Raw genomic sequence first — 17,456 nt, forward strand, 5'->3', positions numbered from 1 at the left:
GGTGTACTTGAATGTCAAATGAGATTTAAACTTCCACCTAAGTATTTGGCATTTACTTGCCTTGTCAAATTCCTAGCACTTAATTCCAGCATTTTGGCTGCTAATGACAATGAATGAAACATGTTAGGGTACCCAAAGGAAAGAATCCACACAAAAATAGCACGCTAAACACAATTGGAAATGCTGAGAAGGCAGATGTCTCAAATCATGCCTCTCTTGGGATTTAGGCAATGTGTTATGACCAATAGGAAGACAGTGAATTAATAAGCAATTCACAGTGCTGAGATGCCAAGCCCCTTATTTTGTATTTTGTGTATTCACTTATCTCTGGACCTGCTCTGAGAACATCTACCAAGCTGATCCCCATGAACTGAATGGGCAGAGGATCCCTTGTCTGCGAATTCCAGTGTCCTCAGAGGTACCAAGAATTACCGATGTTCAGACATCTCTGGGAATTCCTGAACATCAGCTGTGTGAGTAACACACAGCCCTAATAGCACACAGACATATATGTGGTTCTTAATGTGCATATAAGCCCAAAATGCATAGAGATGTGCAGTGCCGCCAGGCTAGCTAGCATCTCGGCAAGTTCTGTGTATCTGATTTTGGGATTGAGATGAGTCTCATAACAGCTGGAACCTTTGTGGATCAGCCCCCGTAGATCTCACAGGTACTTTGACCAAATTAAATAAGCACCATGGTTGCCACTTAAGGATGGTGAAAATGAGAAGTGGATATCATAAGGCCTAAGGCAATGTTGAATATCGGCGGAAGGAGGCAGATTAGAATTCAGAAGTTCTGGCCTCCAACAAGGCAGTGATCATTCAGTTGCAACTTAGAATAGGTGACAAATATAACTTTATCCTTTATTGAAGCCTGTAATCATTGAAATGCTTAGGAAAAATATTTAGTCGGTAGAAATTATTAGTTCCTGGAAAGTAATGCCTCTAGAATTCTCAGCTAGCAGACAAGCTAGGTGTTTAAGTTTCACTCTTAGTTGGAGAGCAAAGGCTGTTTTCCTGGATGGTTTGCAAGTAATTTATGAAGCCCTCATGCATACCTATGTTTTCAGATGAATTTAGTATGAACAGCATTTGTAAGGATATTGAACAAAATCAAATTAAACAGATTTTCACTTCATTCTTTCTCATCTCATTTCATAATGTTAGCCATTACAAGTTTAATTCACATTTTATCTGTTATATCTCATCTTTTTAAATGACTACAACCTTTTGTAAAATATACTGCTTAATCACCTTTCAGATTGTCAGTTATTTTACAGCATGCTATAAAATTTCATTATCAGTCGTTAGGATGAAAAAAAAAGGTCTAATAACACACTTCAAAAGAGAAGCTTAAGTACAGGCAGGGCTTATGTGTCTGTGCCTGTTAAAATCAATTTCATGCTATCATCCCACTCTCCCCTTTTATGCTAACTCTTATGCTCTGCCCTCATAAGGGGTGAACGTTGGAGTGCAGTTAAATCTGGAGCTTTAGGGACTTACACTATTTGCCAGAAATTCCTCCCTTCCTTGGGCAACTGCTCTGAGATGTGTACATGACATTGCCTTTGGAAGAAGCAGGTTAAATTTCCTCAAATTTCCCAAGGAAATGCACTAAAATATTTTTTTATTTCCCAGTCTAGGGAGGAAATGGAACCACTTGGATAACTGAAATGGCAGGAATAATTAACAATGAGGCCTTGTATTTGAATCATGTGATAGCAGAAGTATCTCTGAAGTGGAGAAAAGATATTATTAATGTTTAGCTTTTCAATCAAAGATTAAAATATGTTTTATTTTATATATGGTTAATTGATATTGATACAATTTGCATAGTCAATAAAACAAATACATTTCTTTCTGTACTCTGTGCAAGAACCTTTCTCACCCACATGGCCACATAAAATATTTACTGAAGTTCCTTAATTTTGTACAAATATGTTGGCTTGAGAGCCTCTTGGTTTTGAGCACTGAGAGCGTAACTATTCAACTAAGCCCAGACTTTAATTGGTTTGCCTTACTGGCATTTAATGAAAGAGTGTCTCCCACCTAAAACGGAGTAAAGCCTACCAGGAAAAGAAGAGAGATTTTATTAGAGCAGTGAGATCAATGGGAACTCCATGGCCATACTTTCCCAATTAGAAATAAACTACAGTTAGCCCCCATAGCAGCTGCATTTCTGTTTATTTCATATTTAACTTTCTCCCTTTCTCGCCTCTCCTGTCTTTTCTAGGTTGGCTGTATGCCTTGGGTTTGGAATACCAATTCCAGCAGTTCAATAGTTATCATTTCTCCTGGTGGAGCAAATAAAACAATGAATGAACTCCCATGTGACACAGCCCACTATGCTTTCCTTTCCTGTGTAGTGGGGACTCTCACCTTGGCAATATTTCTACGTGTCTCTTCCTTGCCAAAAATTATTCTCCTGCTTTTTGTTACAATTTTATACATAGTTATTCTGGAACTCAGTGGTTACAGAAAAGCAGTGGGGTAGGTATCTTGCAAAGAAAGGTAAAGCAATAGATATTTCTGTACAGATAGTCATGACATTGACTACTCATCTGTGAATTGTCCTCTAGCATACAGTGCTGCTTAGGGCTATACTTCTTTCTAGTACCATAGCAGAGCATAAGACAAGTGTTGCTCCATTTTTCTGTAGTTTTATGCTAACATACCTCAGCTGAACACACTGCAGTCTAATTATAATATGAAATAGAAAAACACTGTTAAAAACTTCACTTCCATATTTCAGCAGCCCTCAACCAATTCCAATTTCATTTAAGCTTTTGAGTGTTTATATATTTCCTAATTAAAAATATGCATATGCATTACAATAATGTATAGCATTATAAAATCCTCAAGAAGTTGAATGTTGGTGTGATGCAGTGATCAGATTTACTGTCTTCCTGCCCATATGAACCTCTTCAGAAAAGTCTAGTAATTAGGGGGTACCCACATGTTCTAAACTAAAAATCTCATATTAAAAATATGCAGTGTTAGGTATTAGAAAACTTGTAATAACCCATTATTTTTCTTTTATTTTTAAGGGGTAGCGCCTTTTATATGCGTGGCTATGAACCAATACTAGCCATTTTGCTATTTTCTTGTGCTTTGGCGCTGCATTCCAGACAAGTGGACTTGAAGCTGCGTCTAGACTACCTCTGGGCTGTGCAGGTAAGTCATAGGGCTTTTCTTTCTAGTATCCATGCGAACAAAAGGATGTCGGGCTTTTTGAATTGGCTTGCAAATAGTTTCAAAACACGTTAGTTGGACTAACACTTTCAAAATTTTTTGTGTCTCTTGGGGTTTACAGAGAAAAATTGTTAGAGGTTTTTTTCCACAGTCCTGTAACATTCATTTGCTCTGGAGAAATGATTCTTTTGTTTGTAGGTGTTCCATAATAGTATATCATTGATGAAGTAATATATTTTTATTTAATGTGCAAAAGAAAATTTCAAACCTGGGAAATTGACTGTTAGCAATATAAACTTGAGAGAAAGAAACTAAATCCATGGGTTTTTTCATCTTGTAGTACAAAAAGGGGTGAAAATAAGTTGATGTTCAGGTAAACTGAAAAGAAGAAAAGAAAATTGATGAAAGGAAGTCTTATACCCATATCATGCAATGAAACTATGGAACTCTTTCCCAAATGAAGATCAGATATTTATTTAGGTACCAAGTGCATGGACTTTATTTTTAAAATATATTTCCTAACTATCATAATTACAGCAAAACCTATGGAAATTACATTAGCCATAAGCAGGGGCATCAGAAAATGTTTTCTTCCTGTCACACCTCAGCAGTCCTATTCCCACCTGCAGAGTGTTTCACACTGGCCCGTGAGGGAAGGAGAAAGTTGAAGAAGATGTAAGTTTGTTTTGGTGGAATTTGGAAGTTGCCTTTCTGATAAATCTTACACTCTTACACTCTTGTAGTTCACAGAGGTCACATCCTGTTCTCACATAGATGCTGTTAACTACATTGTTAAGAGAACTGTGTAAATTGTCACAGCGCTTGCTTTTACGTGTAAGAGCAAGACTGAAACAAATGGACTAAACACACCCCTGACTCTGCTGTGTTACCTAGAATGGAGAAATCAGAAATGTCTTAGCTTTATTACCTTCTACTCTTACAGTTTTTCAACCTAACACTTAAGCTGTGTTGGGATTTTTTATTTACCTTGATGTCCAAGACCAAGTCCACCTCCTTTATGATTTACGTTTATCTTGTGCTATAATTTCTGTGGACTCTGTGTGGTCTGAGTCAACAATGCATGATCACTTCATTTAATTTTTGTCCTGTGAGCTGCAGAATTGATAGATGCTGTGCCTGTCAGCCTCGGAAGTTTTGGACAAACTGATAATAGTTTCAACTTGCTGTGGTGCCAAATATAGTTTTCAGGTGGAAAAAAAAAATCTCCTGACTTTGAAACTCAGAGCAGTACATGACTAAGTGTATAGCAGCTATCTTTATATAGATTGCCAGATGGTGGAGGTATGTGAGTGCCATATGATCCATGAGTATGAGACCTTCTGTAGGTTATTCCTAGCCATGAAATAGAAGAGCAAGCAAGAAGAAACTGTTTTGTTATCCTGTGGCCTTTCAACAGGTCAAAAGCGAGTTCCAGCATCTTAAATGCTTTTTGTCATTCCAGCTACTATGACTTGCACAGTGAATTGTGCTTAAAGATTCTTAGTTTTAAGTTGGTTTTTAGTTAGCAGTCAATTATTTTTAAAAATACAAGTACAGGAAACTAATGGGATGCTTGCCTGCTGAAAGACCAGAATTGGACAATAGTAAAGGAAGAATAATAAGCTTTTTCTGTTTTCTTGAGGCCTGGTTTTACAGAAATACCTAGTCATCTACCACTATTGTTAAAACCATTGTGCACTTACTGCAAAGGACAATAAAGGGAGTTAAGACATAGGAATGCCTATCAAATTTCAGTAATGTCCAAAGGCATCTTCAGGTACCATTTGAAAAAATGCTTTTCATCTGAGAAGATCAAATGCCATTTTCAGATCTTTTCAATTGCAAATCAGGTACTTATGTGGTACCACCTTGTCTGTTAGATTTGCATGATAATAAACAGAAGGAAAAAAAATCAGTGTAGGTAGAAAATTCAGAAAATTCCCTGTACAATAAAAAATAGTTGGTAACATGTTGTAAGGAATGTGTATTGATTGTAAATTATATTGAATACAAGGGCTAATTAACATAACATGTAGAAGTACTGTCATGATGGATGTTACAGAAGTGCTTATGGTGCTTACCTGTTCAAATAGATAAGTAAAAATATCTTTGTACTTATTAGGCTATTTGGCATAGTAAAAATCTGAGTATTTAAAGCTGTGGGAAGACTTGGTTGGAAATATCTATATGTTATAAGTGCCTTTGAGTAGTTAGCATACTCCAAACTTTGTTTAACAAACTTTAAGAGGAGATGAGGGGTAAAAACCACCTTCCTGAGTGACAGTTTTCTCTATATGCTGGACTACAGGAGCCCTGTATATGGTTAAACAGCATTCTTCATCGTCTTTCTCTACAGCCAGAGTACTACTTACCATTGAACTATTTTGGCTTAACTTGGTTACATTCTTGGTAGCTGAAGTTTTAGAAAGACCATTGATTTAGTGCACAGGAATGTGGAGATTTTCTTCTGTTTTACAGAGCGAGTGTGCTGGTTCTTTGTGCAAACACTGAATTGCATGAACCACTGCCAGAGCTGGGCACCCACATCTCCCCGTAGCCAGCTGCTGTTGTGTGAAAGATGTGCCAACAAGGTACAACATGTGTTTTTAGGGAGCTTCTCAGTTGTCGGCTTACAACTGGGAGAATTTCAGACTCAAGGGCTATTCTGGAAGTTGTAAACACTTTGTTTGCATACTTTTGTTAAGAGTCATTGTGGGTTAATCCTGTAAAAATGTTCTCAGATGAATAAAACCATTTGTGGCATAAACTGCAATAAAAAGGATTTCATATATATTTTATTTACTTCATCATGAACAACAAAGAGTCTAGTACTAAATAAATTATATTTTAAACACAGAAAGTATCCTGCAATTAATACCATTATTAATAAGTATATATAGATAGATGCCCAGTGGTTTATTCTAAGGTCTGAGGAAAACCCATTTCCATAGATTTTGTATGCCACATTAGGAAAAAAGTGTGTTTTGAGGAAAAGCAGATTTCAAACAAGGACAAACTGATTTGGAAAAATGATACATTTTCAAGAAAGGTTAATCTATTTTCCATGCATCTAGGTTATGTAACCAGAACAGAGATAATACAGTATGATTTATGTACATCATGTGGAAAAAATAGATTTTTCTGATTGATGGCATGTTGTTAAAACATTTATATTTGTACTTCCTGTTCACAGGTCAATGTTGTTACAGGTTTTTGTTGATTTTGCTAAGTTTTTTCTGTGCCAAATTTAACCTTTCTGAATATCACACTATTTCCAGAAAATATCTGGATTGGTTTTGTTTATTAGTTTGGTTTGGTTTTTGTTGTTGTTGTTTGTTTGTGTTTGTTTTTCGTTTTGTTTTTTTAAACAGGCAGTGGAAGGAGAATTTAATTTTCTACATAACATTGAGTAACTGTGTGCCTCACATAACAATAGCTGTGAATAGCAAGTATAGGAGCAATTTATTTATTTGTGACTGGTAATCGCTTTTGCTTATGCAAATTATTCAACAAAACTGGAAAGAATAAGAATAAATAAATACAAGCAATACATTTATGAAGATAAAACTGCCAAAAAACTGAGTTGCTCATTCACCCAGGTTTTGTCAGGGGAGGAAAATAAGAATAACACAATGATATGACTGATTGTTACATTCGTTAGGGAATACTAGAATATCATTCAGCTGTCTTTTCTAATCTGTGACACTTGTATGAAATACACATTTTACAGTCTGCAGGGAAGACTTGCCAGGTGTGCTTGCACTTCCTTCAAAAATCTGGCCCTATAGATTGTGTAGTTCATACTATTAAGTCACTGACACAGGTGGTGGGTCTCTTCCCTGTGGTTTTAGTGCCACCTTCAGGTACAAAGATTATGTTTCTGTGGCAGCAGTGCCCACCTGCTTTTTAGCTGTATCTTGAAACAGTGGATTTTCATGTGATAACTCTTCAATCAGCGACATTGCTACAGCATTTTTATGCTTATTAAACACTTGCCCAATAGCTCAGGTCACACAACAGCTCAGACCACTTCCTGAACAGAGGATGTGTAACCAGTTACCAGCATTGTAAAAACTATGGGATGCTGTGTAACTTTGTAAAATGCAATAGTTATTAATTACATTTATGTCAAAAGCCATAGCAACAAAGAACATTTTAAATTTTCTTACCAGATCTGAAGCAAAACCAAAGACTTTTTAAATACTGCAGCTCTGCAAATACAGTTATGTTCTGCAAAATTACCTAGCTGCCACAAATACCAAACAGGTATAAGCAAAAAGCAGATTGTGAAAACTGATGTTGCTTATGCCTATGAATTTTCTTTCTTGCTTATTTTCACAATAATTTGCCTTGTTTTTTGAGCCAGCAGCTATTGCATAAGTATGATGCTGGCAGCTTTCCTTAATTAACCAATAGGGATAGGTTTAGATGCTATTAACTTGTCTGGAAAATATTTCCCCCAGAATGTAAATACCTGTGATCTGCGTTATTTTAATCATATTTCTCCAGCCTCAAGTACTCCTTCTCCTTCTCAGTGTCTGTTTTGGAGGGTGATGCCTACATATCCTTTTATCTCAGCTGCTCACAGAATAGGCACTAGGTGTTCATAAGTCATAAGGAGGAAAGACAGTTTTCATTGCATTCCCCTGAAGGGCAGAAAGAAGGAAGCTGGGAAAAGGTCCAGAAAATAGCAGTAACTGGTTTACTTCCCTCCCCATAAAGCTGTGTGATGGGAGAGTTTCAGATTCCTCATTATTGACTTCATAACATATCAGGATAGCAAATTCTACATACAAAAGGAAAACTAACAAAGATCAGAGCAGATTCTTCAGTGGTTTACATGATTGTAGTTTCTCAACAATGCCTGAGAATTTGGCCTTCCAGTCTTCTGCTGACTGTAACTAGATAAACAAAATCATGCTGGGATCATGGCAGAAGATTTGTGTTACAGTTCTGTGAGCGTGATTGAAAAGCAAAAACTAAACTGTGATTTCTATGAGATTAAGTATATAGTACTGATCAAATGTTTTCTAATGGAATTTAGAATGTGGGGCCAAAAGTCTCTCTATCAACAAGGAGCAAATTCTAGAGAAGTAATTTTGCAGAAGATTCTGCTAAGGGCTAGGCTGGAATTTGCAACCTAGGAGTCCCAAATGAGATCCCTAGAAATTCAGTATTTTTCTAATAAGTGATCTGTTTTTTAATGCGTGACTCCCACTAACTCCCATGAGTCAAGACACTTATACTAAGATACCAGTATCTTGGGTTAAGGACCTCAGTTGTGTTAACTCCTAGGCACTCTTTCTGAATGCTGTCATTCATGTGAATGATACAATTTCTGTTACTGTTGTGTACAGAATTTTCTGTGCACAGGAATTGTATGTTTTCATGACCAATACCAGAGCAATTAAAACCAACTCTAGAAATGGTAATTATTTTATAATAAAATATTTTAAAAGTTGCATATAATTCTTAAGGATGTTAAATTTTAAAACATTTTCCTCTGTTGAAGTTACAATCTTACCAGGTCTGTTGCCATTTTACTGCAAAATGACATAGGTTTGCCTTAAACACTGGCGATTCTCCAGGTTTCTCTTTTTTGAAAGGTGGATCAAATACTGTTTTCACTGTCTCTACATACCTGTTAAGTAATTGGTCTCCAAGGCCAATGTGATTTAAGTGGGGTTATTCTAGTTTGTTACTCTGTAAAAATGTCAAGGACCTATTTAAAAGAACAGAGACCTACAGAAGACACTTAGCTGATCAAGCCCTGAAAGTACTCATCGTCCCAAAGATTTTAGCTTGAATTACAAAGGACTTTTGCCCTGATGTAAAAACATGGTATAGGAGAACTGTTCCCACTCTACTTTGCAAGCATTATTTTGCTCAGTTTAATTTCAAAGGATTAATTAATAGAAGCTATTTGATGGCTTCAGCTAATTTTTTCATTTTCAGAAAGTTTTTTCTTTTCCTCTATCCCCGCAGGCAGAAGAAGAAAGAGATGATATGGAGAGAGTCAAGCTGGATAACAAAAGAATTCTCTTCAACCTGTTGCCAGCACATGTTGCACAGCACTTTCTTATGTCCAATCCAAGAAATATGGTAAACCAAAATAAAATTTAAATACATGGTGATGTTGTATGGGTGTGACCTTTTTTAGCTTGGGCCACCTTTCAACTGTATGTTTTTGAAAAAGGCTTGGAATTATAAAATTTCATTCCTGTTAAAAGGAATGTAAAAACTTGTGTTCAAGAATTAGATTGCGTTTATTTCTTTCACCGTAGTGTTCTTTGGAGGATCTTAATAAAAAGCAGGATAAGGGAATATCATGTCATTCAGTGTTAATGCAGCCAAGTGTCTGCATGCAAATCACTTTTCTTTTTTCCAGTCAGTTTAGAATATTGGGATTTATCACAGTATATCATGAGCTCAGTTTGGTTCTGAGTGATGAAGTGTATGAACTACCAGATACTTCCATATGAACCACTTTAGTTCTGGAAATACACTTCCATTACTAAAGCAATCGATTTAAAGTTAAAAAAAGAGAATTGTGCACCCAAGAAAGACACATTAGCTTTTAATATCAAAGGCTGCAGTGATTAAATAAAGTGGTTCAGGAAGCCCTTACCAGTGTCCCTCTGGTGCAGCTGCAATACCTGCAGCACTGGAGTAGTTGTAATGGCCATGATACTGCTCTTGAGAGTTTGGATCAGTATATTTTAACGACAGAAGAGTAGGTTTACCTTCCATGACCCCTCCAAATTCTTAAGCAGAAACCTTACCATACAGAACAGCATTATATTGTGAACATTGAATACAGGAGTCCGCAACCCCGGGAAAGACATGAAGGAGTGAGGCTGGTTATGTGCTGCAGGGTAAAATTGTTCCACCTCCTGTTTCAGTTCTAAAACAGAATTGAGAAAATGCAATTATATGTCTTATACAATAAAAGTTCTATAACTGTTAAGACTTTCTACAAAATTTGTAATCACTGCTTCCATGTCTAAACAAAGAAAAAAAAAAGACTAAGTTGTTTTAAATTGGTTTAATAGCTTAGGTTCTAATTTTGTTTTGTGTTTTTGAGTAGAGACATCTTTTGACATTTTTAAAATAAGGCTGGCTTTCTCTTTACCAAAAATGATGGCTTTTGTCCTAGCTATTGCTTAGCAGTAGAATAGATATCATAATAATGATGCCTGGTTAAGATTAATCTCTTAAAAATTATATCTGCTCATGAACTGCAGGACCTTTATTACCAGTCGTATTCACAAGTGGGAGTGATGTTTGCTTCCATCCCAAATTTCAATGATTTCTACATCGAATTGGACGGCAATAATATGGGAGTGGAATGTTTACGCTTATTAAATGAAATTATTGCTGATTTTGATGAGGTAAGGTCTAAACACTTTATCTTTCAACAATATCAATTCTACCAAATTACTATCAACAGAGATTATCTGTAGCAACTCAGAGTGTCTTGAACTGCCTAATAAAACAGTACTGTAAGCTTCCTATTTAATTGTAGTTGGTATCTACTAAGCTTCTCCAAAGTGCCCGGTTTGCACTTATAGGCATGTGATTCTGACCTAAAATTCCTCTAATATAGGAAGAGTATTAAAATGTGAATTAACAGTAATTTTTTCAATGACCTCAAATTGGGCAATCCTCAACTTACCAAAAACAATATAGTTTAACCTACTTGCACATATTATCTGATAACTATGGTTGCTTGTCTAAAATATTATGTAATATTTAACAGTTTTATGTTTTAAACAAAGCTTATGGACAAAGAATATTATAAGGACATAGAAAAGATCAAGACAATTGGAAGTACATATATGGCAGCTGTGGGACTCGTACCTACTTCAGGAACTAAGGTAAGAAGATTTTACACAATGGTCATTTGTTGAGGAACAATTTTCTTTCAATTTCCAGAGGAACATCAGAAACACAACTAATACTATGTGATTACAGATAACTCATATTACTTCTTTACAACAGTTTTAATCTGAAATTCAAAGAACAGCTGTAGCCTGAAAAGAAAAATTGCTATCCTAGGAGTTGCCCATGTGGATTCATTTGGTATTTCATTGTCTGCAGCTCTGGATTCTCTGTGAATTGGAGTAGAAAGCTCCTAAGTCAGAGCGGTAGTGTTTTAAACCCAGTATCTTAGGTGACCTTGTAAGATGCAGAGAAGGGGAGACTCTAGGTGTAATGAATTGCTGCAAATCTAACACAAGAATATTAAAATATTATTTGCTTTTTCTTTTTTATATTGAAATCTGGGTGCAACCTACAATCAAAACAAACAGCCTCTCCCAACCCCCATCATGGACAGGAATTTAGTGCTAGGTACATTGCTCCACCTTATCCTGGTCCCTCCAAATAAGCTCTTCTTTGTCTTTACTGCTAGTATTCTTTTTACCCCTTTAATTACACAGCAATGAAATAGCCAAAGTCATTCCAGACCCATAGTTCTGGGGCAGAGTTCTTCAGTATCCTCATTACTACTCCTGAGTGTGTTTCTCACCTGAGTGTGTTTGTGTCTTGGGATGGAGATTTCCTAGGTTTGCGTGCAGCATCTGGAAAATCAGAGAACCCTGTGAACAGTATATAGAATATTTTGTATACAGAGTACTGTGTACATTAATAATTATATTAATAAAATTAATGTATAAGAAAAATAAAAATAATAATATGAGGAATATAATGAAAATTAAAGCAATCCATGCACCTAGTCTGCCCAGAATTTTTAGACATCTCTCCCCTGTTCTGATGTGCATGTACATATGTTGTAGAGGTTCACTCATGCCTGTGGTTTAACATTGCAAAATGACACCAAATTAGAGGGCAAAAGCAAAAAGGACTAGAAGATAGCCTGTGAACTTTCTAGCAACAATTATTCTTGTTAAGTAAATAAAAAACAAGGCCACATTGAAATCCACTGTTAGAATCATGTTGGAGTATATCACATGCAACTAATTTTCTGGTCTGCAGAGTATTTACAACCGATGCTTTCCTTTGTATTATTCCAGAAACCTACACATTACAAAAAGGTATTTTTAAAACCCTGTTTGTGTTGAAATGTTTGACTCCTGGGTCCTGAGACAGGCAAAAGAAATTGATCCTTTGAATTTTGTTCAGTGTGATCTCAGGCAAACAGGCAACAGCATACTTCTGTGTCTGCTATAAATGCTCTTTGAACTATAATCCTGAAAACAAGTGTGTTGTTGGGTAACTTTGGCAGCATATGTTCCAAAACCTAAACAAGTTTATCTCTTTTATTTTATGGTGCTAACTGAAGGGTCAGCTGAGTTACCCCTGTACTGAAGATACCGCTCCGAGCCTATGATAGTAATGCATTTTAAACCACTGCAGAAGGTTTTGTACAGGACTCTGCCTTCCTCTGAAATCTTGGGGCAAATTTTGATCTTTCTGTAGAGGTAGAATTTATTTAACGTTCTGTATTACAGAAAACTTAAAGATCCTTTATGAAACAACCAATATTTTTTTACTTTAACTTGGCTCTTCTGTGATCTCTTCCCACTGCTCATGTGATGCAAATTAGTAGAAATTATTCACATCTTGGCAGTTTCCCACTAGGTCTTCAGCATGCAGCTATGTATTAGAATTTCAACGATCCTGGGTAGCCCATCATGTGCAGACGATCACTGCCAGCCATCACACAGTCCCTGGGATGCCCTACAGTGTCATATGTGTCCATGGGGCCATAACAGACTCAAGGGTTTCTGGTTTCCCCTCTGCCAGGGGTGCCCCAGCTTCATCAGAAAATCTGACACAGCCTCTGATTGTGAGCCACCAATTTCATATTAGGATTTGGACATGAGCAGAAAGCAGCGGATGGCATTAACTGTGCTCTTAACCGAGTATATTTACACACATAAGAACCCAGTACCCTGATGAAGTTAAATATTTAAATCTTGTATTTTACAGGACTGTTGTTTCTGCAGCTTGACTTCAGCAGGTGACTATAGTAAATGCACATTGCCTCTGTCAGAGTGGTTTTGCTGCGATGCTCTGAGCAGTCTTTCCAGTAACTATTCCTCTGATGTTTAAACAAATAATTGCTTGCCAGTTAAACCATCAGGGCAGCACACAAACCAAGATCTTTGAAGATCTTTTGCACAATATAAGTTCATTGTGTGTGTGGAGTCCTTTGAAATTATGTCTGTGATTTCACTAGGGTCCTGACTTCACCAGGGTCCTAACTTTGTGGTGTTCTTCAGTACAGGTTCAAAAGAGTTTGGCAGTAATCCTTTTGAGATGCATCTGTCACCTGCAGTGCATCCAGTATTTGTCACCAATGCTCTCTCCTGCAACCCTGAGGGACATTGCAGGAAATCAAAGCATTCATTGGGCAGCAAAGAAATGGGAGGATAAGGAATATAAAGAAGATTAGAGGATTAAATAAAACTATACACTCTTCCCTCCCTCCTCCAGACATTCAATTTTCTTCTTCTTCTCTGTTGGAAGCATAGCCATCAGCTCTTCAAACTTAACTCTGGTTCTTCCTTTGTCTTGGTGTGGCTGGAAAGGAGTAGAGCTACTTGACATTGCAAGAAGCAGAATGCCAGAGACCCGGGCAGATAAATAAAAATATACTTCCTAAAAACTGGGAATGGCCCAAGGATGACTTTCATAATCTTTTGTTAGCACTTTGCTCTGATTTTTATAAATTTCCCAGCCACATGAAGGAACCCTTTCAAGCTGAGATGAATAAACCAAATAGAAACCTGTTTCTCAGGTTTCTCAGACACTGCCAAGTACTCCATTTATGCAATCTTACTATCATGACAAAAAAACCCAGGAGCTCTCATCTCATGCCAGCTACCACAGCCCTGTTTTGCAACACCCTTCTGAAGCTAGACTGACACTGACCCTGCATTTCTTTCACCATATCCTACCTTTAGTCCACTTTCACTTTGCAAATTGTTCAAGAATTTATATTTATTATTCAAATAAGAGCACAACATAAAAGCAACCATAATGAGTCAGGTCAAGGGTCTATTCTAGTAACCTGTCTCTCACTAGCCGACAGTAGATCCTGGGGGAAGGGCATGAGGTACAGGGCAAACATGCAAACCTCTTTTTTCCACATTCTGATGATATGCTGTGTAAGAAATTCTAGAGCTACAGAAAATATCTTTTTACTACTTTATAGCAAATATTTCTTCCTTAAGTTTGAGTAATTATGTTTGAATCTAGCTAACTTTTGGAAGCCACAGTATCTTCTGAAATATGAGTTCCATAGTTTAATTAGACTGAGGTTGTAAAAATTATTTTCTTATGTTTTGTGGGTTTTTTTTTACAAATTGATACTTCAGCATTTCATTTGATCCCTTCTTGTTCTTTTGCTTCAGTTCATTTAGATACACTTTATGACAACTCACTTCAGTTTTCCTGGAAAGGAAAGAAAATAGGGGTGGTCTGCATCTCACAGGATTAAACCTAACAGGAATTTTGTCAATGGGAACAATGTGCACCCCACAGAGCTGGGAGCTAGCAAAAACCCCAAAGGGAGAACCGGGCAGAAACTAGAGTTATTAATAATCATCAAGCAAAGCAGTTTTGTAAGCAAGCAGGTTATATTCCCTGCCATGCTCACAACAAACATCTGCAGCTCTCTAGCAACAGAACCACTTTACCACGGGAACTTTGCTTTCCATTCTTCCCAGAAATCAAAAAAAGAAAGAGAAGAAAAAAAATTCAGTACTTGAGAAAAGAATGCATGTGCTGTAACCACCATCAAAAGTTTATTTTCACAAACAGCAAAATGGGTTAGACTCTTTTCCTAAGCCATCCAGTTTGAGCTTTTCATTGTTTTTCACTTCAGTATTTCACCTGCCTTTCAGTACCATACAAATCTAATGTGCAATACTATTTTGTTTCTAGGCTAAAAAATCAATTTATTCCCATCTGAGTACACTGGCAGATTTTGCAATAGAGATGTTTGACGTTCTTGATGAAATCAACTATCAGTCATACAATGACTTTGTCCTACGAGTTGGTAAGTCACAGTTCTACAATTATCACACAAGCAGAATGTTGTTGTTTGTCAACTTTCCCTGTTCTGTCTGTAATGGATTACCTGTCCAGCACTCGATTAAAACTGCAAAGCCTCCTTTAGCAGGAGAGTCACATCCATGTAGAAGGTCAGCAGGCTCATGGTGAGCATCAGTATTAAGAAATTATACTTGAGTCCAATCCCAGTGTCTTTACTTAGTCTACAAACCCCTAAAAGGAAACTGCACTGATAATTTTATACAATATTATTAGTGTACCCAGGCTTGTGGCTTATACTATTTCGCATTGCTAAACTGCTGAAAACTGTGTCTGACTGTACTTAACTATTAAGCTGCATATGCAAATGCTTTGTTGGCATTGAAAGTGTGATGGGAGCTGTTTGTTCACAGATGCCAAATCAGCTCAACCAGTCTTGGTTTCTCCAACAAATCAAATCGTCTGGTCTTCACAACACAAACCTTCCCATGCAATCCTTTACATGTTATTACATCTTACCTCTCAGAGTCCTTTCTCCCAGCCTTCCTAGAGAGCAAGTTCCCTCTTCCCTTCCTTCCCTGCATCCCGCTCCTCTCCAATGGTACTTTCACTGCTGTTCTCATTTAATTACATATTCTAACATAAGTAGTTTTTTCCAGCTTCTTTCTCTATAAATTTTCATGGCTGAATTGTGAACATGGGCTGGACAAGGGGAAAAGTGAGATTGCTAGCAGTGGGAGATTGAGAAAGACCAAAGACATCAACGGTAGCAATAGGGGAGTTACACATCTTTGCCCTCCTGTACGTCCCAATAATTACAAAACCCACATTCTCTTTGAACTCTATTATAACTGGTCTTTCCAGGTTCACAATGAGGCAGAAGACAAACATCTAACCTCCATTCTTATGCATAACTTGCCTGGGAAAGCCTTTGCACAGAACCTCATGCAGGGTTTAGCATCTAAAGCCCTTCATCAGGCCACTCAGGAGAAGGCACATCCTCTTTTATCTTCCAAACAAGGTGCCAAAATCAGGCAGAAATGGAAAATTGAGCCCCATGCTTTTCCAAAAAAGATGCTTGAGCTATTTTCACATATTCTTGTCTCATTCCAGTGTCTCCCTGATCTGAGTTGTCTAGTACTAATAACCAACGTGACATGCTACCCTTACCCAATTCCTCTTGTATTCCAGGCCACTTTTTATGTTCCGCTTGGAAAACCTCCATTAAAAGGCTTTATATGAGCAACCACAGTGGAAGTCATAGCAAACAATTAAAGATCTTTAACAGTTTGTCCTGAATTGTTCTACAGCTAAACTCTGCACTACCCCTGCTTTTCTTCTTTTCTAAAAAAAAAAAGAAAATAAAATCCACAGATAAGCCAAAATTTTGTTGTCTATCATATTGCATTTCCAATAAGATATCTCCATGTATGTCTTTATTTTGTTTCTAAAGCTCTTACAAATACACAAGTCCAATTAGCATTTAACTTACATTATGTCTTATGACCAGCAAAATTCTAAGGCGCTTGCATTCAATCTATTTTGCAGGATTCATGTTTCCCTTAGATAATATGCTGTATTGTTTGAAACCAAAGACATCGTTTTGATTTTAGGTATTAATGTTGGGCCAGTAGTTGCTGGAGTCATTGGAGCTAGAAGACCACAGTATGATATCTGGGGGAACACTGTAAATGTTGCCAGCCGGATGGATAGTACTGGTGTGCAGGGGAAAATTCAGGTGAGTGCAATCTGAGACAATTTTGCAAACTTGACATACCTCCTGGTTTATATGTGGTTATATTTTCAAGACCACTTAGAAAATGCAACCTTGCTTCATCTTGTGTTTTTTACTAAAAGGGCAACACTCTCCAGATGATTGAAGCATCAGAGGTATAGTTGTTTTCCATTATTTATGCTTCACTACTTGGAGGCAATGAAATCCTCAAATAAATCACTTCCCGTCAGAAGAAACAGAGTTCTCTGCTGCATTGTACAGAGTTGGAAGCAAGCCTGGGAATGCCAACACTGCATAGGCCAGTCCTTGTGCTGTAGGAATTTTGCCTGAATAAGGACTACAAGGAAAGGAAATATGTCTGTTTGTATCCTGCTGCATTTTATGTAGCTTTAAAAATTCCTTTGATACTTTGGATTGGAGAGGTTACACAGACAGAGAACATTGTTGTTCTACTAGCACTTGTCTAGAAGCTATGCGCGTCTCAAAATCTCAGTGAACTCTTGCAT

The 17,456-nt window shown here is 37.0% G+C and overlaps 1 protein-coding gene across 1 annotated transcript in view; it reads left to right on the top strand.

Moving 5' to 3' along the window:
• ADCY1 (adenylate cyclase 1) overlaps window positions 1-17,456 on the top strand; it is a 177,081-nt gene that overhangs the window by 148,558 nt on the left and 11,067 nt on the right. The window contains exons 13-19 of the mRNA XM_075083782.1: window positions 2,236-2,492; window positions 3,050-3,176; window positions 9,180-9,296; window positions 10,439-10,585; window positions 10,973-11,071; window positions 15,108-15,222; window positions 16,829-16,953. Of these exons, the coding sequence (XP_074939883.1) occupies window positions 2,236-2,492; window positions 3,050-3,176; window positions 9,180-9,296; window positions 10,439-10,585; window positions 10,973-11,071; window positions 15,108-15,222; window positions 16,829-16,953 (987 nt within the window). The remainder of the gene's footprint in view (window positions 1-2,235; window positions 2,493-3,049; window positions 3,177-9,179; window positions 9,297-10,438; window positions 10,586-10,972; window positions 11,072-15,107; window positions 15,223-16,828; window positions 16,954-17,456) is intronic.

Source organism: Phalacrocorax aristotelis, chromosome 2, assembly GCF_949628215.1.
Source record: "Phalacrocorax aristotelis chromosome 2, bGulAri2.1, whole genome shotgun sequence".
Taxonomy (NCBI): domain Eukaryota; kingdom Metazoa; phylum Chordata; class Aves; order Suliformes; family Phalacrocoracidae; genus Phalacrocorax; species Phalacrocorax aristotelis.